This window comes from Pseudorca crassidens, chromosome 20 (assembly GCF_039906515.1).
Source record: "Pseudorca crassidens isolate mPseCra1 chromosome 20, mPseCra1.hap1, whole genome shotgun sequence".
Classification (NCBI taxonomy): domain Eukaryota; kingdom Metazoa; phylum Chordata; class Mammalia; order Artiodactyla; family Delphinidae; genus Pseudorca; species Pseudorca crassidens.
Genome location: NC_090315.1, coordinates 21,238,198 through 21,263,798, shown reverse-complemented (window position 1 = coordinate 21,263,798; position 25,601 = coordinate 21,238,198). Strand labels below are relative to the sequence as shown.

General features: G+C 48.5%; 1 protein-coding gene across 6 annotated transcripts in view; it reads left to right on the top strand.

Moving 5' to 3' along the window:
* ZNF536 (zinc finger protein 536) overlaps window positions 1-25,601 on the top strand; it is a 418,725-nt gene that overhangs the window by 272,598 nt on the left and 120,526 nt on the right. For 4 of the 6 annotated variants that reach the window (XM_067717883.1, XM_067717885.1, XM_067717882.1 and 1 more), the window contains one exon: window positions 1,017-2,585. In XM_067717883.1, the coding sequence (XP_067573984.1) occupies window positions 1,017-2,585 (1,569 nt within the window). Of the gene's footprint in view, window positions 1-1,016; window positions 2,586-8,815; window positions 10,092-25,601 lie in introns of those variants that run through there. The other 2 variants (XM_067717886.1, XM_067717887.1) reach the window with 2 other exon arrangements.

The window sequence follows — 25,601 nt, the reverse complement described above, 5'->3', positions numbered from 1 at the left end:
TAAGTTGTATGTTATGGTATCTTTCCCATAGTAGAAAGAACAATAGAAGTTGTGTGTTGGATTTAAATAAATATTTAATTCATGAAAATGATCTTATATGTTTTAAAAGTCTTTAAAGCTATTTTTATTCTCTAGAAAGTGCTTGTTATAGGTAAATTACACATTTCACTACCAGAGCATTAGGTTTGCCATTAGTACAAATTTAAGGCACTACAAAGACCAGTAGATAATGTTAATTCCAAATACAGAAACTAAATATATTTTGTGCCTTTTTATTACTCATTTTCTTTTAAGTTTTATTGACTGCTTTTTATCTTAACTATATGTCTTTACATGCTGCAATCATAATGCACTGTAATGGTATTAATATTTTAGAGAATCGGTATTTATAGTTCTTTATTTAGAAACAATGCAGTAGGTCTGCGGATATCTGAGCCCGTCTGGAATGGTGCCCTCCAAATAATGATAAATTACTTGTGCAGTATGCCATTTGCTAATTATATCCATGATTTACTGCAGAGCAAGACTTAAATCATTCATTTCAGTCTTGCGTAACAGTGCCATAAAATTTTTAGGTTTAAAAATGGTTTCCATGTGTATAATTTAAACAAATTTTAGAGCTATTGCATACACAAAATATTGCAAACACCCATTTGTTACATACTTTGTCTTTTTAAACTTCTACTTTTAATGATCACTGTGGTTGAAATTATTATGCTTAATTTTCATAATCATAGCTTTTAAATCTACAGCCGTTTTCACATGTTAGATAAAGAAAAAGATAGCTAATTGTGTGTAGATAGTATGTCATTCCTGAATAGTCCCAAATGGTACAAAATCATTAAAAAAGCTTAAGAGTACGAATTATTCTTCTATTAAAAAACAGTTGTTCTCTAACTAATTATTAGTTTGAGCTGCTTTGTTTCCAAGAACAAATGTTGATCCTTCTAGCCTTGTTCAGCACACCAAAATGAGATTAACACTTTTTTTTTTCTCCTTATACCAAAATCTTGCAGGTGAGAAACCCTACAAATGTCCCCACTGTGATTATGCCGGCACCCAATCAGCCTCCTTAAAATATCACCTAGAGCGGCACCACCGGGAGCGGCAGAACGGAGCCGGGCCACTGTCTGGGCAGCCCCTGAACCAAGACCACAGGGACGAGCTGTCCAACAAAGCTGCTTTGTTTATCAGGCCAGACATCCTGAGGGGCGCCTTTAAGGGTCTCCCCGGAATCGACTTCAGAGGTGGCCCTGCATCTCAGCAGTGGACATCAGGGGTGTTCTCATCTGGAGATCACTCAGGGCAGGCCACTGGCTTGTCTTCTGAGGCTCCTTCAGACGCTCTGAAAGGTACCGACCTTCCTTCCAAAAGCACCCACTTCTCCGAAATCGGGAGAGCTTATCAAAGTATCGTGAACAACGGTGTGAATTTCCAAGGGTCCTTGCAAGCGTTCATGGACAGCTTTGTCCTAAGCTCCTTGAAGAAGGAGAAGGACATGAAGGACAAAGCCCTATCTGACCCTCCTTCCATGAAGGTCCACGGGGCAGACGGTGGCGAGGAGAAGGCGGGCGGCAAGGCAGCCCCCAGGAAGTCTGAGAAGTCTCAGTACGAGCCCCTGGACTTGTCCGTGCGGCCGGACGCCGCCTCCCTCCCAGGCTCCTCGGTGACTGTACAAGACAGCATCGCGTGGCATGGCTGCTTGTTTTGTGCTTTCACAACGTCCTCTATGGAGCTGATGGCCCTTCATCTCCAGGCCAACCACCTGGGCAAATCGAGACGCAAAGATAGCGCCGTCGGGGTGACGGTCAATTGCAAAGACCAAGCCCGGGAGGCCGGTAAAGTGGCCTTGTTGCCCTCGGTACAATCAAGCAAAGAGATGGCGCTTGCCAACATGATGGGGCCTCTAGACTCGGCTTCTGAAAAGATGGCCCAAGGACAGGTCAAAGAGACTCTGGGGGAGCAGAAGGGTGGCCCATGGCCTGGCCACGTGGACCCCACATTCTGTAACTTCCCGTCAGACTTCTACAAGCAGTTCGGTGTTTATCCAGGTCTGCTGGGCTCGGGGGCCTCCAGTTCCTGCGCCAACAGGGAGCCCGACGGGAAGGCCCACTTGGAAGATGATGCCCCGATCCTGATCCCTGAAACCACAAATAAGAACACTACTGATGACCTCTCGGACATCGCCTCCTCAGAGGACATGGACTCCTCCAAAGGAGAAAACAACGAGGAAGAGGATATCGACACGGAGCCAGAGGTGATGAGCAAGCCGCCTGCCCTGAGCAAGGACGGGGGCAGCGATGGTGGGGATGGCCTGCTGCCCGCAGGCGCCCCACAGCCCATCCAGGGACTGGTCTCCCCTCTACCCCAGGCATCGGAGAAGCAGTGGCACAGCCCGGGCCTTCTTCCAGCCCAGGACCCCGTGGCGAGCCTGCCCAAGCCAGAGCGGGGGCCCCAGGGCCTGGAGAAGCCGATGAATGTGCTGTCGGTCCTCAGGGCCTACAGCGCCGATGGCTTAGCAGCCTTTAACGGACTTGCAAGTAGCACAGCAAATTCTGGATGTATCAAGAGGCCAGACTTGTGTGGTAAGTTTTAGAATCCTCTTCCTTTAGTTCATTTCCCAAAACATCAGTGCTGATTTGTGCATTTTTAAAAAATGGGGTAGACTTATCCATGAGCAGATTTTGAACTACACGTAAGAACTACCCCGACTATGCTGTGTATGCAATATAGACAATCATGAGAGTCAACTTCATTTAGAAGTGTCGGACCTCGTACTTTCGTGTTTCAGTTTGCATCATTGTGATCTGAAATGCCTGTACGGAAGGCATGGAAAAGGGGGCGGGGTCTCACAGTGTGCACTACTCCTGTTTTTAACCCATAACTTGAGGGGGAAAGGAAAAATTTCAAAAAACAAAAAGAGAAAGAGACATGGTAACTTGCAAACTTTTCAGTCTTTTCAACTTATGCATAAGATGCCTAAAGACAATCCCTTACTGCTTTGCTAAGCCAAACCTGCTTTCTGAAACTTTTCTTGATAATGACTTGAGGATACTAAAATCATATCACACTAACCACAATGTAGAAATGAAATGGCCCTCTCTCCAAACAGGGAGATGGTGTGGGGTATTTGTGATTCATCTTCAGACATACCAAATGGCAGTTACTGTGACTTTGGCCTTCTATTATTGCCTTCTGTCTGTCTGTGTCTTCACCTGTTGTTCGAACAAGAATGTACATTATGAAGTCCCTGGTGAGCAGGGCTGTGATCCTGTGTGTCTTGGATTTACGCCTCTGCCTGATCTTGTTAGCAAACTGGCGCTTCTTTACCTCCTTAAAGAATATGGTTACTCCAAAGTAATTCCAGATCTTAACAAGTAATGCTAGATTTGAAGCCTAGACCTGCATCAAATCAATGTCGGCGTGGGCAGGGAGGATCAAAGTCATTCTCTTGTCACCCAGATATTCTTACTCGAAAGCCTTTCTCGGAATCGAAGCTCAGTACGTTATTCCCAGCCCCGAATATCCTCACTAGAGACAAATGACCACGGTCCCTTTCCATCTGTAATCTGTGAATGAATTTCTGTGACTTTACTTCACTTGTTGAAAAAAGGAAGGAAAGAAGGAAAGAAGGGAGGAAGGAAAGGAGAGAAGAAGGAAGGAAAATGGGTGGAAGGGAGTAGTATTTAACTTCTGAATCCTGACATTCCTTTTAGCACAGAGTGGGATTCAGCAAGCTGGACTCAGTTCATAATTTAAATTGATGTATTTCTTTTTCCCTCTCCTTCCCTAATTCACTAAGAACTGGATCAAGCAGTCAGAAATATTTTTTGAATTGTCAAAAATCACTAAATGGATTTCTGAGAGCTCAAAAAAATATTGACAGTTCCTTATGCTGAATGATTCATAAGGCCCCATTAACCAGCACCCCAGATCTATTTTTAGCCACATACAATTCATTACTTTTGAAGCTGTTAAAAACAATATTTAAAAGAAAGAGAAAAGAGTTTTATGTCAGTCCAATTTTTTTTTTGCTCTTTTTTTTTTATTGTTGTTTTTAAGTTTGTGATTGGAGTGCTTTCTTTTTTATTGTTGTTTGGGGTTTTTTTTTTAAAGTCTATTTTCAGTTCTTTCAAATACCTACGTAGGACCCATAGTTCCTGCCAGGAATCCATGAATCAGAAAAGATCAAAACCTGGCATGTTTATAAGCTCATTATTATTGAAATGAGCTCATATTACCCCTATTAATTTTCCCATCGTCCTATCAATGCCGAAGGAAGGCTGCCCGCCTTTGAGGAAGCGTGCCCACTTGTGTCCTTTTGCACCAGGCGAGGGTGGAGGGGAAGGCAGCACCAGGAAGCCCTTTCCTCCGAGCTGCAGCTCTTAGGCCCTTTTACCCCCTCCCAGAATAGCAGCTCACCACACTTCCCTGACATTTCCAGGGTACGTGCAAAAAAAACTTGCTTAGTCAACCTTTCAGCCATTGGGCAAAAGAGCCGGAGATGTAAGTCATGGCCTCTCTCCCAAAAGGGGAGTGAAGACCCTCAGGCCAGCCAGGCCCCAAGGCACCTGGTCGCTTCCCAGCGGACGGTCCAGGTCCTACGGATCCACCTTGAACTCATGGTGAGATGCCAAAACTAACTCCTGCCAAAAAATGTCTATTTTTAGAGCGCACAAGTTCTGCATTTCATTTATCCTAATTTCTTCTGCATCCTCCCTCTTGCTTTAGCTTGGGAGCAGGCAAGGAAGGCCCTTCTCTGGCCTTTGTGTTTGCTTGGTTGGGGTGGAAGCCCTGTCCTTTCGCCTCCAGGGTGGTCTGACTCTGTCCAGTTCTCATTCCCCCTTCCCACACCTGGCCCACCATAATCAAAATCCTCTTCTTGTTTTCTTACTGGCTGCTGTGACCCAGGAGGGCCAGGCATATTCATCCTTCCTAAGAGTTGATATCTGTGAGGAAAACTTAAACCCACTGAGCTACAAAGGGGGCATTTGAGGACATTTTTTCTTACTGCCTAGTTTACTGCCTTTCTAGCATTGCAAAAAGCACAAGCGATAGTTGAAAACTTCAAACTCCCATTGGCTTGACTTTGCCAGGGTGGAAATGATATTGGCACAAGGAATCAAATATTCCTAATGTTTATTCCCTCCTCTCTGCTCCACTCAGAGTAGATATGGATTTCCAAACTGGCCCAGCAGCTTAATAGCTGGTTTCCTCAAGAAGCTGGGCTTTGCCTAACCAAAGAATTATTCTGACAGTTCTAAACTTAAGAGAGTTTGGGGTCTGATTTGATCTGGTTAGTAAACCCAAATCCCCACTTTGACACCCTTAGAAACAGGCTTGTGGGAGGAGCTAATGTCTGTCTGTTTCTATTCTCATGAGTGTAGAAGTATTAGAAGAAGCATCAGTAAAGACGTTGTTCAAATCACATAGACCGCCCACGCCCACGCCACCCCCCTACTAGAGCTCAGTGGCTCTGCTGACACATGCTGGTAAGTGGAGAAGGTGGCTTCTAACCCTAAGTCTGTGGGTGATCTTCACGCTATAGGCCCTGCTTCTGGATGCTTCCTTAATTCTGCATGCCCGCTTTCTGACTTTTAAAACTCTGGTCTTTCATTCCTTGGTGTCATGGACCTGGGGTCCTGGACAATGTGTGCTGTCCACTGCTAGGCAACCCAGCCAGCCGGGTAGGGGAAGTATGTAGCGTGTGCCAACATTGAGAGCTTGAGCATGAATTTTCAAAAGATCAGAGGCACGCTACAGATGACCCCGAGGAGGAGATTGAGCCATCCTGGGTTAAGCTGAAGGACATGCACTGTTGCTTCTAGAGTGAGTCAGTTCCCACTCTGGGCCTCGTTACAAGAAATTGTGCTCCAATCAAAGTCCCCATTTCGTGCGGTGGTTTCCAGACTCCAGGCATGGCCTACCTTTCTTTATTCTGTGGAAGAGCATAACGTACAAGGGCACTCCCGACTGTTGGAGAACTCGGATGTGCCCTCGGTGTTTGGGGAATGGATTTGACCTTGGTTTTGTAATGGGACAAGATCCATGTGAGTATTTAATAAGGGGGGTAAGGGCAGACCAGGGCAGCGTCACATCCACTGACAAGACAAGGCAGACAGCCCCTTTGTCCAGCCTGAGAAATCTGACAAACTATTGGGGCAGCCAGTAGCTCGGAGATCTGAGAGTGCTCTGGTGGGCCCTAGTCAGCACAGAGGCTGGGCTGCACAGCACCTGGGGGGCTGGCTGCATGGCCCAGGTACAGAGCTTGCTTCACTCCAGAGTTTGTGGATTTAGAAAGAAACCCTTACTTTTGCTTTTGAACCTGAGACAGATGTCTGGGAGCCATCGTGTACTGAGTCTTGCAAGCAGAGTTTGCTCTGTGTGTTCTTTGGTGAGCCCAGGGGTAGGGTTGATGGGGAAGAACGAAAATCAAATTAAGGGAACATGAGTGAGAAGAGTGCAACCCCCTTACTCTTCGAAGCTCTGCTCTGGAGTTGCCGCCACTCAGGGAAGCCCGGCTGAGTGAGGAGAATCTATCAGCTTGTCTGTTGTGGGCATGAGGCCCTTGTGTTGTGGCTGCCAGACTAAGTGACCCACCAGAGCGGGGAGGAAGCCAGTGAGAAGCAGGGTCATTACCAGCAATAGCCCCAGTATTCCCAGTTGGGGGGAACCTGGCTTCCCTGACCCAAGTTATGCCTGCGACCCTGGATTCTCTCATAGCAATGAGAAAATTAGGACTCCCTTCCTGAAAAAAAAAAGATGGGGTCTACTTAAACCTCTGTACCTCATGTATTCTGAAATGTGTGATGAAATGAACCAGGATAACGAAGCTGAACTATTTTAAAAGGTGACTCTGTCCTCCAGAAACCTTGTTGATTTCTCAGCATAGGCAGTCTGAAAATATTCAGGGGTGGGCAACTGTTTTCTTAGAAGGCCAGAGAGCCCTTAGGCTTGCAGGCCCTGTGGTCTCTGCTGGGCAGCACAAAGCGGACAGTAAGCAATAAGGAAGCGAATGGGCATGGATGCGTTCCAATAAACTTCATTTACTAACACAGACAGTGGGCTAGAATTGGCCCACAGATCCAAGTTTGCTGGCCCCTGCGCTAGTATAAAGAAGGTTGTGTTGCTGTGGTCATCCTAGAGAAGACATGTGAAAGCCGTCCTCTGCTACCCCACTGGCCAGTGAGATGACGCAGGCAGGACCCAGGCCAGCAGCTACAACGTTCCATCTATTGCCATTTAATGCCAGAGATCTGAGAGATTTTGCAGAGAGAGAGAGAGAGAGAGAGAGAGAGAGAGAGGACTTGTAGACCCAGGTGGCCTGGAGTAGCTATTTCTGGAAGGTCACATCTCTACCTATGCATCAGAGACTTCCAGGGCTCTGAAAGGCTGCCCCCCATCATGGCCAATGTGGGCAGAGGAGGAAGACACAGGAGCTCTTTCTTGGCTCCGAGGTGAGCTTGATGGACAGAAGTGTGAGGATAAAAAGAGGCAATGGATGTATAAGAGCTTGGATAAATGGTTCTCAGTGGAGCTGGTATTTTCTGGAAGGGGTGAACATCCGCACGAGGGTATCACAAGGAGATGACGTCACTGCCCACATGTCTTTTGGTTGCAGTCATCCCTTTAGCACTGAGCAGGCACAAATCTTACTTTCCATCAATGTTATGGAGGCACATCTCATTTCCTTGGGTCTGCCTTGCCAAGCCATTGACAGCCATTTCTTGGTATGTGGGAACACTAGCTTAGAAGACAGTTCTGACAATTTTGTGTTGACGTCTCATTGCCATGGTCTCACCGTTTCAGTTTCTACCCGATTCTTCTCCTGTTAGAAGGCAAGTGCTTTGGAGTAGGAAATAAGTCCTGCCTCCTCAGTCTTTGGCCAATAAATGGCTAAGGTCTGTGGTCAGTTAGGGATTTTCAAGGGAGCAGTGGTGGAGTATGTGAAAACACTGCACATGTGTGTATGAAGACACCGGAGCGTGGGCTACTGGTGCACAGCCTACGACAGTTGGTACATTTTTGCAGATGACCTTAAGTTCTAAGGTGTGACCCTGAAGCCATCAGGTGCTAATGGAGAAAGGCGGTTAAATTAGTTAAATGGCAGAGGACGAGAACCACAGAATCCAAATTTGCCAAGCAGACAGGTGCCCGGGCTCAGCCAACACATGTGAAGGCAGTGAGCCTAGGAGGCCCGGGGAACCTCTGCTGTAAGGTCCTGTCTCTAGAGCTGCCATGCTTTATTTAAAGCCAAGTGAGCAATCATTCTTCTCTTCCTCTTCTTCACGAGATGACTCTCTTGTGTGTTGGCTGGCAGAGACTGTTGATAAAGCACTTTTGCACTCGCTTTCTTTGCCCGATTTTATCATTTACAGGTTGGTCTCTGATTTCCGTAGTCCAGCCCGCGCCCAGTAATAATGTGTGTCCAGAGCCTGATGTCAGGCCTCAGTAGAGAGGACCACTTGGCTTGTCCTGAAGTCCAAGGGCAGATCCTTTCAATTAATGCAAATCACCACCCCTCCTGCCTGCTCTGCCCAGGCTGGCTGCTGCGCAACTAGCTGCAGGGCCTTTCCCTTGAACTCTGGTGGGACAAAGCACAGGTGCTGTCCCCCGGGGTCTCCCACGGAAACCAGCACCCCGGGCAGGCTCTCCCTTGCCCTCATCCAGAGGCTCTCTGTGTGCACCATGTTGACGAAGAGGCATCCTCTTCGCATGGCAGCCCACTCCAAACTCTTTCGGCATTCTATTCGTCCCCTTCCCTCTTTTTAAGTTAAATGGGAATGCCACTGACATGATGTCGTTTGCACTGCAGGATGACAGAACTGTTGTGTGAATACCATTGTATTTGCCAAATGGTCCACTCGTCATTTCAGAACAAACAAATGGATGGTGTCTGTAAGTCGGCAAACACTGGTGACATTTAGCCTTGTTTATGTTCCTTTCCTTTTGCTGCATATTTTTGGCTCCAAAAGCTACCGTCTGAATCAACAGTGCCTCCAAAGCAGGAGAAAAGCCTGGTAGCTTTCATTTTAGTTGCCGTGTCCATGTTCTCTTTGGATCGTGTGATACCTACTGCCCAGGATCAAGCCTGAGGTGGGAGAAGAGACCGACCAAGCTCTTTGGTTCAAAACATATATACGATGTTTTTCCTCCCTAATGATGACTTCAAATTGGGAGGGAGGAAGAGAATGCTGAGAGAAGAGAGTGTTGTCAGAACGGACACCCACATGCCTGGGGAAATGCAAACTGTCCAGGCAGGCCCAGCCACCGCCACATGCAGTAGGAGCTCTGTGACCCCGTGGCTGTCTTGAGCTGTGTGTGGGTACTCCGGGCTTAAGTTCCGGGGTCTACCTTCTTAGGCTACTGAATCAAAGTGGTGGTTGGCGCGGGCAGCCGTCTAGCTGCCACGTGTGCCACGGGCCACATCTTAACTGCTGAAGGAACCAGGTTCTCTGTTTTTTATCTTCAGATGCTATGTGCCAAGCCCAGGTTTCAAATAAGTAGTAATTTTCTCCTATTACTTAGCGCTGATCAACAGCACCTCTGCATCTAATTGCCGACCTGCTCTAATCACATGGGCTCTTCTTGCTTTAGCCAGAGGCAGAAGGACCGAATTTTATAAATATTGCTGTATTGTCATTATCCCATTAAACAATTAGGGAATGTGGCCCTGCCCTTGCTTTCAAATCCCTCTGGCCCACGTGGTTTCTGGACTGTTTAATGAATCTGCACATTTTCTTGCAGGTAAGTGACACCCCCTGTTCTAGTCGGTCTAGCTGGACTTGCCCTTGTCTGTTCGTGCTCCTCGGTGGCTATCTGCAGCTTGTTAATCGTGTAAAGTCAAGAGAAGACTGTATACACATATGTGTGTTGAATAAATAATTACTATTGGCATAGGTATGTGTATACACATGGTACACCAACCTACGGTATATATAGCAAAGAATCAGGGAGGCTAAAAATACTGCCCCATATGTTCCACTATTAGCGAAGGGTGGTGAAGGCTTAGTAACTTGAACGGGAGAGAAAATTCCCTCCGAGTCATGAATTCTGCATGACACACGCTGGTGGATTCGAGGTCCCTTCACCTGTGGAAACCCTGATGGGGGGCCTGCTCAGCACAGCTTCTAGAGGCGGGCCCTGCGATGGTCTCGTTGGCATTACTGCTTGTGTCTGATTGTCCTGTATTTTGTAACACTTTAGAGAATACAGAAAAGTGCAGTAATTATCTTTCTCCATAGTATTTAAGCAGTAATATTGCTAGTTTAATATTGTGTCAGGTCGTCATGTTAACCAGGAACAGATGACGTAAAATTCCAGTGAATAGCACCTTGATATCCACTCCTTAAAAATGGTGATTGAAGCAAAATGTGTAAACTTGTACCAGGTTATCGTGTGCTTTGGAATAGAGTATTGTTGAAGTAATTAGAAGATATATGAAGGTGTTCCTGGTAATGAAGGCATGTAAGTTATAATAATTGTAGCTTTCTGAATAAGTGTCAAACTATATCTTTAAGTGTGCTGTATGCTGAGTTACAAGTTAGGTCATTTATGAATGGAATGTAAAACAATACTAAAAATGCTTCAATAACTTATCTTGGTATTGCTAATAAAAAAAAGCTGTGAAACATTAGTGCAGTTTTGAGTCATTATGTTAATTCACTCCACAACACCCTCCACCCTTTGACATCCCTCTGTCGGGAGCCTCAACAGGACATTCAGGGAAACTAGTGATGCTGTCCCACGGTTTGTTTTCTGGGCCACCTACTGCATTTTCCACCCATCTTCAGGTGGACCCAGGAGTTACAATTCCTAAACATACAAATGTCAAGGCACCTCCTGATTTGGGTGGGGTGACCGTGGCGGGTCCAGGGAGTGCATCTCTCTGTACCAGTGTCTCTCGGGTGTGTGTCTAGACCGCATGATGGCTCACAGGCCCTGTGGGGGTCTGTGCAGGCCGCTGTCCCTCATCCCCGGTGTGGAGGACTACATCTGCCTGGCCTTCCTGCAGCAAACCTTAACATTTTCTTTTCATCCTCTGAAGAGTAGTTTTACACGGAAAGGTAGTTGGAATTGTTGGAGCGTGGAGTATTTTTGTCCACTGAGATTTTTTGGTTGTGCCCTGGTCTGTCGTACAGGCTTCTGCCTGCCCCGCCCTCCATCATGGCGGGAAGGGTGCAGGAAGGAAGGATTTCACTTTCCTTTTGTATTTTGCTTAGTTTTTTTGTCCATGGGCTGGACTTCAGGCCCCTCTGCCACTTCAACGGTGTTTCCAAGCTTCTCTGATTGGGTCTGTTTTGTAAACTTCTAAATTCCATGCTCACCCTGCTCCCTGGCTAACGGCTCCTGGTGGGGGGAAAGGTATTATCATCGTTTGACGGAATCCCAAGCCCCAATCTTGGTCCCCGCATTCCAGATAAACAAAGTGTCCTGTGTACAAGGGGCTGGAAGCCCAGAACTGTCCATTTGAACAAGCCTGGCCTTAGCAGCAGGACAACTGTATCACCTTGACTGCTGGAAACATTCCCTCCAGTATTTCTCATGAAAACTGTTCATGTGATCCCAACCCCAAAAACCATATAGTACAGGATTAGATTGTCTCTTATTTGGGGGGAAGAGGTGAGAAGTGAGAGGTTCTGAGGCTGAGAATATGATTCTGTTTACGTGAAGCTGAGAAAACGGACTGTGGGTTCTTATGGAAAACGTGATGGACCCCCAAATGCCCAGCCAAGGTAAAGCGAAGTGACCCCAGCCGCCAGGTCCTGGTCCATGGCCACATCGACCTGAGCTTTCACCAGCAGTGTACAGGCATAGCCTGAACCAAAAGAAAGACTCCGGTGGAATTTCGTCTTTGTTTCCAATGACCCCTGAGTCTGGGGAACTGCCCTAGGGACGAGAATTCATCTCTGCCCTTTCCTGGGTCCCCGCCTCCTGCTGGCCCCCCGAGGCCTGCATCACTTCCCCACACACACCAAGCCTCTGTGAGGGGTGCTGTGTGCTCCCTCCTTCAGGGCCTGAAGCCACGTTGGGTTTTAGATGCCACATTTGCAGCTCCCAAGGAGAGGTCACCACCATCTAACTCTGTGAAGGCAAGGGGCACCCTCTGCACCCCCCAGACCAATGCCTCCAGCCTGGAGATGTGGCCAGGACCAGAGGGCTCTGTTGAAGGGCTCAGGGTTGAACACATTGCCCCCGGCTCTGTTCTTCATTTACAGCCTCGCTGTGCACTCTGCGAAACCTTGCTGACACCACAGCACTGGCCTTGCCAGTCCGGCAGGGGTGGGGCTGGGGGTCCAGTGCAGCGTGAGTGGCCGGGCCTTGGCAACAGAGGCAGAGCTGCTGCAGGGAACAGATCATCCTGGCTTCTCACCCTGATGGCAGGAAGGCTCCCTCGAGCCCCTTATCCAGGCATCTGTGCTCCCTGTTCCCTCCACGAGGGCCCAATCCCCCTAAGGGGGTCTCCATGCATTTCTACTTCAAAAGCAGGGGGTATTTCCTGGGTTGCTCCCCCGGGGGACTTCTCAAGCTTAGAGGAGACCTTTGTGGATTCTCTTCTCCTGTTTTTTATGAGCCTCTTCCCCGCTTTCATTTCATAACCCTCCCTCCCCCTGCTCTCCCCATTCCCACCCACCTCCCCCTCATTCCCCTCATTCCTGCTGCCTCTGGGGAAGAACTCCCTTCTCATCAGTTGCGTGTTCTTGGGAACATCCTGTCTGTGGCTGTGAGGGAGCTGGGTGCATCCAGGACTCTGGGATGGGCTGACTTCATTCACGGCTCAACATGGGGGCCGGCTGTCCTGCTTCTGGAAGCCTGCCACCCCACCCCTGCCAATCCCCACTTGGCATTATAACAAGCCCGACCCGTTTGGGCTCAGATTTGGGGCAGCCCCAAGCATCTCCTATTTACTCTGCCCTTGGCCCTACAGCCTAAACCCTTCTAAGCCACGGTGGCCCACTGGTCTGAGGTGGAAAGAGGCCCCCTTTGTAGAGGGGAGTGGAGTTTCAAGGAGGTAACTGCCGTGAGATGGGATAGGCCGAGGGAGGAGAAGGCGCTGTGCAGCTCATGGTGAAGCCCAGTCTTCAAGTCCACGTCTTCAATTACCCGTGCTGCGAAATGTGTTTGCTTTGATGAAATTCAAATGCTCTGGTGCAGGGAAAAAGAATTTAAAGTTTGGGAGACGATTACTGCTCACCTATAGTCACTTTTTCTCAAAGACACATCACGATGATTAAACTACATCCCTAAATATGCAGCCGCACGTGGGCAGTGTTGTCTCTGCATGAGCAGATTCTGCTTCTTGAGCAAACAGTGTGCATTTTCAAGGTTAAAGTTGGGGAACTCTGCACAGCTATTTCATTAGCAAAAATCTCCATTTGTGCACCCGGAAATTGGCTGGCTTATGAGGAGTTTGTCTTTCATGCTCTTTGTGGAGTTGTTCAGACACACCCATCTAATGGTAACCCACTGCTCACAAGGTTAAGTTTTCTTTTTGAACTTCTGTTGTTGTCAAATTAATATAATATGCTCTCAATTATCCACATAAAAGGAGAAAGGCAACCAAGCGGGGAAAGAAAATTTGCAATTAATTTACCAAATTATTGCTCTTTTTATATGATGGACAAGTCGCTTTTCTCTTTTGACTCAAGTATTTTGTATGTCCTGGGGGGAGTGCTAGGGCAAACACAACAAGGACGAGCCATCCAAGGTGTCCCTGCACCTGGGGCCGGGATGGAGTCTGGTGTCTTCTGGGGTGCAGAGGCCTTGGTGTTGAATCAGGGGTTCACAGAATGTGGGAATCTTTCTTGTCCAGGAGAGTCCATCTATCTTCTCAGTCTTCTAGGAGCCCACTGCTCACCTAGTTGGCGTCTCCCAAGAGCAGACCTGAGATAAGGACCTGGGTGCAGGTCATTTATGTGGGAGGCGATCCAGGGAGGCATGGGGTGAGGGGCCTAACAACAGGGTTGCCACTACTCAGGGACTGGGCTTTGTGCCCTGGGGGTCCTCTAGGACACTATGTGAAGTTCACCTCAGAATCACCCCTGAGGGCTGAAGAAGCTCTGCAGCTCTCAGTCAGTAGTTGAGGGTCACTGCAGCTCATCCAACAGCCAAGCAGTCTTCTCATGGTCAGAGAGAAACAAGAGGCCATTGCGTCCCAGAGAACCAGAGGGGAAGGGGTGGGGCACTGACAGAATCCACCACAAGTGGGAACCCCTTGGCCTGAAGGTTTTCACACCCCGGTGCACTGCAGAGGGCCACCAATCTTCTAGAGCCCAGGATGAGGGCAGATACACACTCCAAGATGCCTTGTGGGAAGTGAACTGCAGATTTTAAATATTGAGACATGCACTCAGCTTAGGACCAGGCTTCCTGGAGGCTGGATGGAGGGCAGTGTCTACAGCTGTTGAGCTCCAAGGAGCTTGGACAAATCCCCTCAGTACCCTCCTGTGTCTCAAATTCTATGGCTTTCAGGAGCCCTTGTAGCTTTTACTTTTCAGGTGACCCTCTAGGACCTGGTCAGTCCTAGAGTCCTCATGAGCACTGACTCCTGCAGGGCCCCGGATGTGGGCACCCAGCTGGTCTTTCCACAAGCACATGAACATGTGGGGTTTCAGTTTGGGCATGGGGCATGTGAATACTTGCTTCATCATCAAGACATTTTTATTAACTCATAAGAAGAGCATCAAGGCATTTCTCTTTTAATTCTGAAAGTCAATCAAACTATTTTATTTTAAAGAGGGAGTCAATAAAACTGAATCTTTGGGTTCATAGTAGTGCAAGAAAAACCTGATTATTTGACTTTTCTTCTTTGCCATTTTCCAACCTCTTGTATTCACAACCGAGCTTGAGAAGATAGCATTTTTCATGATGATTAAGGTTTCTTCAAGTGCTTTACAGATATCAATTTTATAATCTATTCTGTTCCTCTTTGGAAAGTATGTAGTCCCTCTTGGGAGCCCCCCTCTCCCACCCAACACTCCAACCCAGTAACAGAGGGAGAGGAAGGAGGTATGGAGAGATGAGGGGTCATGCCGTGCTCCATGCATGGGGCACAAGGAACAGGTCACATCCTCCTCCATACCTGTGACCTTTCCACTGTTCCAACCTCAGAGTTCCTTTGGCCACTCCAAGTGGCAAGCTGTTGGCTAGCAAGCCCCCCTAGTTTGGGACAGTGTATACTATCTCCAACTTTGAGCCCCTCAAGTCCTTGGCTTTTTGCTTTTGATTGAATGTAACTTGATTGCCTCTAGTTTTTCATCCATCAAAGGATACACTTGTGTACCCTTGTACATCCTCAAGACAATAAAATGAATATGAATAAGTTGGAGGCTGGCAAGTCACCCACATTTTAGTTATTTTAGGATTTCTGCTGCCGTGCAGGTCTCAGGCAGGGCTCCCATGAGGACTCATACCCCCTAAGACCTTGCCAAGTGGGTGGAGAATCTGGGTGCAGTATTGCAAAGCAGGGAGCCCCTCATCCTTGCCAACCTGTACTCACCACATGAAGGCCTTTGTCTAGACAGCCTCACTGGGATTCTTTTCCATCCTCAGCGTGAACACCTCCACAGAGGAAGCTGTGCTCTGTCTCAGTGATCCCATTCCTGGGATGTGCAGACATCACCCCTGTTCGCTTCAACTGAGCTCCTTGCCCTGTTTTCTAATGCTGCAAAGGATTGACAATTAGGAGATTTTTAAATTTTTCTAGTGGTCAACTAGTAGGAATAAGATTCTTGTACCATGGCTTTTTGCTTTACATGGAAACTTTGGGAGTGTTGTCTCAAAACCACACTCAGGCAATTAATTTTAAATCACAGGGGAATTTTCTTGAGGGCTTTGGGATACATGCCCTCACAGAGTGAGTTATCCTCTCTCCTTTGAACAGGTGAACACCTGGATTTCCCTAATGTTGGGTGGTTTTGTGAAGCCCCAGCTCTGTTTCATGACACTGGGTTTTTCTACAGGAGATGCATGAGTGCAGAGGCAGGCTGACCACGGCATCCTGGAACACATGGGAGGGAAAGGGTCTTTGGATTTGGTGGGAAGAGACGTTCTCTCCCAGTGGTGGGAAGAGACGTTCCTGTGGGCACAGTGCGTCCAGTCGGGCTTGCGCAGGCCTGACAGCCTGACAGAGCCAGGGAGCAGGTGGGACCTGTAGGTCTTGGAATCCCCAGACTGGACGTACTCCAGCCATCTGTCCCACGGACAGTCTGGAGGGGTGGGCAAGCCCCAGGGGCCTGGGATGGGAGGAAGGGAAGAGAGAGAGCACCCCAGCGGGACCAAGAGCAGAAAAGACCAGACAATGAGAGAGGGCTGAAGAGCAGAGAGACAGAGATGCAGATGGAGAGAGAAAGGAGAGAGTAGGAGGTGAGGTCGAAGAGGAGAGAAGGGAAAAGGCAGGAAAAAGGGAAACTGGAGACCTGGGAAGATAAAAGGGCAGGAAAGGAGACAGTAAAAGGAGAGAAAATCAGTATGAACAGAGAAAGAGGAAGAAGAGAAAAGCCAGCAGAAAGGAGAGGATGGAGGCAGGGAGGAACTTTCTGGAAGCCGCCCGTGGTTTGGAGGTGCTGGTCGGAAGGCCTGCTTGTGTGGGCAGCGCTAGGGTGCTCACCGCCTGGGTGAAGAGGTTGAGTGACTAGGGCGGGGGGAGAGGCTTTAGAGCAGCACCCGGTGGCCCAGGCCGGCTTCCCAGCAGCACCCTCCGCATGCTCCCCGACCTCCAGCTTCAGGAGGAAACCTGCTGCAGCTCAATCAGAATTATTTACAAGATAATGGTCCATTGTTTGCACTAAGACAGATGTTGACTGTGGCAACTTTGTGTTTTATGCTCCTTTCCCTGCTCTGCCTTCACTGGGTGCAGATGGGATCGAAGTAATGTGAGTTATTATTCCCAGAACTGGAAATTCAGAGGTGCCTTCACCCCAGCCTAGGCTTGGCTGGGCAGCCGAGCTGGGCTGGCACCAGTCAGGCAGGCAGTGTGTGTGGGGGGAACAGTCGCTGCTGGTGGAGGGGTCAGCCCCCGGGGCCTGTGGTCCGCCTTCAAGCCCCTTGAGGCAGCCTGTTCCCTTGAGGGGCGGGTCGGTGCAATCGCCTTTTCTGGTGGACAGGAAGGGCGCTCTCTGATTAAGATGCACTTGCTGTTTGTTGAGTCAGGAGGTCACCATTTACGTCTCAAAAGGAAGGTGGCCATCTGGCCCTCTTCTTGCCGAAAGGAAAGAGCAGTCCCTCTGGGGTGGGGGCTTTGTAGCCCCCCTTTATTTAAACTTACGAGAAGGCTTCCTCTCGTCTTCTTGGGTTACTTGGAGGGCCAGCTCTGAACATGTGACTCCCTCCTTCCTCCCCCAAGGGTGGGGTTGACCAGATGAATGCCTGTCCACCTACTGACCCAGAGAGAGCCTGTCCTGCAGGAGGAAAGATGGGACAGTGTGGAAAGATATCCCTGTTACTTATGGACTCGGTCCTAGCCTCGCCCTCCAGGTAGGTGGGCCACCCCAGTGTAGGCCCATCTTCACGGGAAGGCCCTCGCACCAGCTGGTCCTTCTTCAGCCTTTCTGGTTCCCAGTCACTTCTGCATAACCAAACTCACCTGGTCAGCAGAACCCATCTTATGAATGAGGAAACTGAGGCCACGACATGTCAGGTGACTTGCCCAATGTTATTTTTCTACTCAATGGAAAAGCCTTCCAACTTCTTAAGTCGTGAGCATTCTGTTAAGGAGCCTCTCTGAGCCCCAGCTTAGTCAGTGCACACGGGCACCAGGTGACTGCCCTGCAGCATCAGGGACAGCAAGTGACGGAGACACATGTGTCTGGGGCTGTGCTCTGAGCCTGGCAAAGAGCACGTGCTAGATGATAGCGACTGGTATTATCAGCTATATTATACCTCTTCTATAATATGTAGTTGACCCTTGACCAATGCAGGGGTTTGGGGTGCTGACCGCCACACAGCTGACAATCTGTGTATAACTTTTCACTCCCTATGAAACTTAACTACTAATAGCCTACGGTTGGCTGGAAGCCTTACCCGTAACATAAATATTTAACCCATATTTTGTACATTGTATTATATACTGTATTCGTACAATAAAGTGAGCTAAAGAAAAGGAAATGTCATTAAGAAAATCATAAGGAAGAGAAAATACATTTACAGTACATATGCGTATTTATTGAAAAATACGTGCGTGTAAGTGGACCCGAGCCGCTCAAATCCACGTTGTTCAAAGGTCAGCGGTATTGCGTTTCCAATATCAGGCTCTGACAAAAAAAAAAAAAAAAAGAGTCAAAGTAATACAATATCATAGAGTCACATTTGGATGCTAAAACCAACCAGTAGTGGAGACGAGAAAGCCACTTTCATGGCAGCCGAGTGGAATCAGGCCTGCCATTTGGAGAGGCCGAGGATGTCCGATGGCCATCACTCCTAACGCTGCCCCCGCCCCCGGATGTCTTGAAAAGTTACCAGAAAGCAGTTATAACCAGAAGGTTTTGTCCCATTCCAAACCTAGCATCTTGGCTCTGGTGTTTAAGGACAGTGACAGTTTCCCCCTTGATCTCCCCATGCCCAAGGAATTATCCCCTTACCTTCACCTGTAGGATCGGGACTTCTGAGCTATCTATCCTTCCATCTACCAAGTTTGGTTTTAAATAATAAATACTTAACTATGTGCCAGGGCCAACTCCCATTCTAAATACCTTACATAGACAATGCAAATGTTATTCTTTCATTTAATCCTTATAAAAATCCAGTGAGGTAGATGTAACTTTTACTGTTCCAGTTTTACATATGGGGAGATGGAGGCACAGAGAAGCCACTTACCTTACCCAAGGGGACTCAGCAAGTAGGTGAAGAGGCTGAGATTCAGGCAGGCAGGGGAGACCCCTGAGGGGGACATTTTGCTGCCTCACCTTGTGGTGCTTCCCTGAGCCTTTAACCCTTGATGGGATGCGTCAAAAATGAATAAACCAACCAACCAATAAATAAAAATCGCCTGATCTTGCCATCCTGTAGCTCTGGGTCCCAGGAGAAGATGCGGCAATTTCAAGCAGAGATGCCATTCACAGACAGAACCTGGGGCTTGTCATCCAGGAGTAAGCAGGGTGGGGCACCGGGTGCGGTCAGGTGTGCTCCATGTGACCGAGCTGGCCTAGAACTTGCCTGTGACCCTGAGCAGGTCTCTTCCCATCCCCTCAGGGTCCTCACCTCTTCATCCACTGGATCATCCCAAGATTCCTTCCATCTCCCAGTCGGTGAATGAATTATTCTTAGGACTGTATTTATTATACTTCTCAGCCTCAGGGAAAAAAACTGTGTCTCCCTCGCCCTCCCCAAAGTGAGAGGGCCTCAAGGAAACCTGACCCCTCACCTTGCAATTGTTCCCTGAGGTCCAGGTGGGGGAGAGTGGAGGGTGGGTGGCCCAAGGCACCAGTAGACCCTCCAGATGGGGGCTGCCATGGGCCCAGCACCCAGCTGTGAAAGCAGCAGAGGTCAGACTAGGATAATATTTATCAACCCTCTGCTCACCGTGTCAGGCTCTGACCAAACCCCAGCATCACTGGAGATCACAGATCCTGTCTTTTAAGGTCCCACAGAGCCGCTTCACATGCGACCAATTACCTCTGTGTAGCAGGAGAAGGCAGTCCCGCCTGGTGGGTGGGATCTGAACTTGAGCTTCCAGAGGTCGACGACGGGGATCTTAGGCCTTTGAGCCTGTCACTCCCCTCCAGCCAGACCTTTTCTGTTAAAACTGTTTAAATTACAAACCAGTAATAAAAGGATCATATGTGTTTCCCACCGAACAGGTTCTTTAGGGCTATTATGATAATTAAAAACATATGGTGCCTGTGCCCGTCAGAGGGAAACCGCAGATGTACAAATTAGGTATTATATACGGGTTTTCTGCTTCTGCCCTTTTAAAAACGTCAACTGGAGAAGTTTAAAGAGATAAAATGGCAATTGTGCAGATAGTAGGTAGCATTTTGGTTTTAGAATCATTAAATACATAAACCCTTTTCTTTAGACTGAATAGGAATAAACGGCTCGTCATCCGGGAAGGAGAGGAGAAAAGCACTGAGGCCCGGAGTGTACGGGGAAGAGGCCACGTCTCCACCTCACAAGGTCCTGGATACCATGGAATCGTTCACATTTTTTATGATGTTGTTCCGCACAGACAAAGAGGATTATATGTATTAAATACTGAATTATATTAAAATTAGATTGATGGGAGCAAAGATAAGGATTTCTTTACATTCAACTTTTTACTTCTTAAAAGGCAAAGATGCAAGTATTGATTAATCTAGAAATAGTCATTTGTTTTCATTTAAAATATGCAACTGATTTTGAGAAGGTGATAAATACTGCTAAAAAAAACAAAAACAAAAACAGTGGAAGGGTTTTTGTGGCTCCCTGTCAATGGCTTTCCAATGCAGATGTACAGCACAAGTCAGGTTCTGCTGAGTTGTTCGTATTGAAAGGATGTTGGACTGGCTGGGGACCCTGGCAACATCCAGCCATGCTCTGGGGTGGCAAAGAGGATGCACTGGGCCCGGGTCCTGATGCATTGGGACCTGGGCTCAATGGCCAAGAATTTAGCACTTTGTCACTGTATGTCTCTGCTCCATAAACCCAACTGGACTGCTGTAAAGAAGGAGGTGGTGGGTGAACAGGTCAGAGGAACATGACCCCTGCCAGCTCTGCTCCTCAGGACCTCCTGCCCCCCAAAATATGTCCTTCCTGAGACAATCCCATCCAGAACCAGGATGGCCTCATCCCCCACCTGCACCCCTTCCTCCATGTGATGTGGTAGCATCTACCTAGGAAAGTTGAGTAAAAAGCCAAATGTCTAATCAACACAAATAAATGAGCAGAGAGGAGGTTCTACTTATCTGCCCAGCTGCCGGAACATTCAGATAACCAGAATTTTTCGAATCCTGGTGTGTACTTACTGAAATTCATAATGATGAGTGGAGACAAGCTATGTTCAACATATTTTTGTGTTGAGGCATTTATTATATTATACATTTCTGAAGACCCTGATGAGGGTGGAAGGCCCTATTACCAGAAAGTGCCTTTTTTTAGTCACCCTGGCTGAAGGGAAGTCTGGGCTCCTTAGGAGAAATGTCCTTTGAAATTGCTGCTTAGGTGTTGAGTCCCTCTATCCCACTGCTCTCCTTTGCCCACTCCCTCTCAACGGTACAAAAGGCCAACTGTGCTCCTGTGCCCTTTTCTCTGGGGAGCTGTGACCTGAACCTGCCTCTGGGTCAGATGGGCTCAGAGAGCTTGAGACAGGATAAGTCAGAGGAGGGCTCTTGAACCTTCTATCTACTGTACAAAAACAGTCTGGAGAGTGAGGTACAGCAGTGCTTTTCAACCAAGCATGTTTTTCCCCCTAGGGGACATTTGGCAATATCTGGAGATACTGGAGACGTTGGGGGGTGCTCCTGGTAATCTAGTGGGTAAGCACCAGGGTGGTTAGCAGTATCCTGCAATGCAGAGGACAGGCCTGCAAAGAATTATCGGGCCCAGAATGTCAATAGTACAGGATTTGAGAAATCCTGGGGTACAGCTGGGAGTACCCAGCCTTCAAGTGAAATTCCAAGCTGGATAAATGGTGACAAGTCAAGTGACAAGATTTACCACCCAACTCACGTTGTGGCATTCGGCTCGCTCCCCAGGCACTCTCCCTCCAAATCATGTCAACTTTGGACCTTATGCCTTTGTGAAAACTTTGCAAGAGACCCGGGGTGGGGCGGGGGGTGGGAAACAGAAACTTCCAGCACATTCCTCCCAGCTCAAACTGGGCGTGCTGGTGTGGGGAGGGGGCAGCTGAGCAGACAGCCGGAGTCGGTCTTTTCTTCTCCCCCGTGAGGGAGAGCAAGTCTGCAAGCACTGCACATGTAGGTATTACCACTTTAACTTTTACTGAGGTAAAATAACATCTTGTCACTCAGCGCAAGTACCAATCACAAAATGAATTAATTGTAATAACTGTTGTCAACGGAACAAAGGACTTGCTGCTTTCCTAAGCAGATTTCAGCGCCACTGAGAACTATATACAAACGTTCCCATTGGGCAGGCTGGCAGAAACTAGTCAGAACATAATTGTATCCGTCTATCTCTTTACTTTGTTTTTAAGGGCTGAGGAATGGAGTTAAAAACCTATATTTTAAACATATCAATAAATATACCCCTTTTTGTGTCCATGACGTCTCCTCAAAAACATGGACTCTTTAATAAATTGGCCATGAAAAAAAACATTTGCTGCTGATGGGTCCCAAATAAGGGCCAGCTGTAGAGCTGCCTGTAGACTCGAAGTCATGAAGGGAATTATGCCCAATTACCCTCCCATAAAACACCCTCTCATTTCTGGGAGTTATCAAAGCACATCCCGTGGACAAGCGGTCAGCTGTCCCCTGCTCCTCAAAAGGAGACAAGTGGGCCTCACGCTGGGCCCGCGGCGCTCCTAACTGCCCCCCCCCCCCCTTCCCCGGACACCAGCGGCTTGTTTGCACTTAGCCTCTTTTTACAGTCGCCCTTCCCGTGTTTTGGGTTCTGGCTTTTTCACATCTTAGCACGTTTCCCGCTTTAAGAGGCCCCGTAGGTACTCTTCTAAGAAAAGACTTGCTTCCTTGAGAGGGGAGGGCAGGAGTGGGCCAGGGGCGGGTCGCTCAGAACCGGCAGCCAGCAGACTGTGTCCCTGGCAGAGTTGTGTGCACTTCCACGGCAGGGGCGTCCTCGGGAGCTCGGGAGTCACTGACAGGCTGAGGGCAGCATACCTCTGTGGGTCTGCTCCCGGCTTTGCTGAGGTCCAAAGTTAGGGACCTCCCAAAGAGGAAACCCAGGGAAGCTGCATCAGACCCACAGGCAGAGACTCTTCAGTGAGGAGAACAAATGACGGTGCCCACTGTTTTCAACAGGAATACAGACTCTCTCCAGTCCACACCGCCTTACTCCTTTCTCCATATGCCTCCTTCTCCTGCTGCCTCTCCAGGCTCTTTGACCTGTGTGCCCACAGCATCCAGCTCCATCCCAGGGTCTCAAAGGCACGAGCCTCCCCCACAGCATCTCCGATGCCCCTCAGGCAGCCTGCTTTGTTTTTAGAGCTCATTGAGGCCAAAATTAGTCCCTCCATAATGAAATGGAAGATTCTTAGACTATCAGAGCTAGAAGTCACCTTAGAGGTCATTTTCCAGATGCAGATTAGGGAGAGGACTTGCCTTGGTTGTTGAACCAGAAACAACAGTTGCTGCTTCCAGGTGTCTAGGCAGGTCCCTGTAACTGGCCCTCATTCTGCCATCTGGGGCAGCCGTAGGCAGCCTCTGCCTCTTGGGGATCAGTACCTAAACAAGGGAGGTGTTCCTGTGACTTGTCCCTGCAATGTTGGGGCAAGTTTTACTACACCCCTCCCTCTGCAGAGGGCCAGGCCACTTGGTAAGCAAGGGTAAGAGGTGGGCTTCTTAGGTTAATGTGGCCCTGGATCTAATGGCAATGAGTTCGCAGCTGTATAGTCATCTCTGGCTAGAACAAGCTGTCACTTGCAAAAACGCTGAGAAGAGCCCTGATCTGAAAAGAGAAATCTCTCCTTCCAAGGCTGCTCTTCTCTGCAGGGACCCAGGTATGCAGCCTGCATTGGGAAGGCTGGTTCCTGGTGCAACCCTGGGAGCGGGGACTCATGGACTAATGGTCACATGAGGGTGCCAGGCTCCAGTGCTAAGAGCAGGCTGTGAAGTGGGACAAAGAAGCACAAAAGGGGAACAGATGTGGGGTGTGGAGGAGGTGGGAGAAGGAAGATCTTATGCCGTGTGGAGAGCATGCTGGGGGTTCCCGTGGCCTCCACCCCTAGACCCCACCCTCCACTCCACTGGCTTTGTGCTAGAGAAGGAAGAAACAGCATTTTCTCCAAATCTTTTACAAAGGAAAAGAATCTGTGACAGGAAATGAATTTGGCCATTCATTTATTTAGTACACATCAAATTGTTACAGAGAGTTGGGAGATGGTCACCAACAAAGCAGTTGAGATTCCAGCCTTCATGGGGCTTACATTCCATGCGGGAACACTGATCATAAAAAAAGACAAATATAAGTTCAGCTTATGATAAATGATGCGAAGATGATGAAGTGGCAAACGCTTAGAGAGTAACATGGGAAGGTCAGAATCACATATCGTGAAGGTTAGGGAGAACTCTCTGAGGAGGTGACATTGAAGGGAGCTGGGCAAAAATTAGGGGATGCATGTTCCAAGAGTGGGGAGAGTGAAGAGAAAGACCCTGGCATGGGAAAAGAACAGGCATCCGGGGCTCTTAGCTCTCAGGCCTGTGCACCCTGTGTGTGTGACCAGCGTTTCCACAGGCTTTCCCAGACAATGAGATTTAATTGAGCTTCTCTATGGCCCTGTGTGGTCAACAGAGCTGGGACTGGGACTCTTCCCCATTTTTGCAGAAGGGGGAAGATGAAGGTCCAGAAGAAAACAATGACTTGCCCTGTTAGTTAATGGCAGTGAAAGTCAGGGTAGGTGCCCAGGCCTCCTGACTCCCAACATTGGGCTCCTTCTGCTGCCCTGAAAACCTCTGTGCCTTCGTGGGACTCAGGGTCTTCCTGTAGGCCTGACCTCCCATACTGGAAGACTGCTGGGTCTCGGGGAGGCACCATGACTGACTCTTTGCACAGTAACCCAACTCTTAAAAACAACACCTGAAGCTAAGAGAATTGGTCACATGACCTTGGGAACATGGCATCCCCCCATGAGAAACACAGCCATTCCCCCAGGTCCCCCAAGATGAGGGTCACTCATCTCCACAGACCAAGACTGCCCCTGGCAGAGTCAATTCTTTTGACGATAGCCTACAGTTTTCCTCTTAGAGATCCCATGGGTAGAGAGCTGGAGCTAGTCGGGACCCTTAATGGCCACACCCAACAAGTCACCTGGAAAACGTGGACCAAAGCCTTGGAAATCTGAGTCAAGTTTCCTTGGAGAAAGGCAGATGACTTTCTACCAAGGATGGCTGCTCAGACCAGCCTGTGGCTGTGAAGCTCCACCCCACACTGACCTTGACCGGCACTAGGTTCAGCCTCTCCTTGATGTCTTCTGACGGCGGCCTGATGATAGATGCTGCTACTCTGAGGTGCCGGGGGACCCGTTGTCAAGACTGACTGCTCCGTTCTCTTTTCAGGATCCCTGTTCTTGTCTGGGAAAACTGCTTTCAAATGAATAGCTATTTCTGGATAACTTTTTTTTAGTGTTTCTTCTCCCATCTGGTTGCTATATTATTTGCATCTCGTGCCATTCTGGCCTCTGTGGGAGACAAGAGGTAGCCCACCTTTTGTATTAGCTGCGACACTATTTGTTTCCCAATACTAAAAGGTGAAATAAGGAACAACCTTAAGACACCCTATCTGCTCTCAAAGTGAGACAGTTAAGTGGAAAGACTGTTTTTTTCCCTCAGCACTACTTGTGATGTTCTATGCACATAAGGGAGGATTTGCAGTGGGGCCAGAGGGCAGGGATATGCATGAACTAAGGTTGGGAGAGGAGACTCTGAGGAGACGTGCAAGGCCCCTAGGTGGGTTCCTCTTCAGGGGACAGCCTGGTGATACGTCCTCCCAGTGTT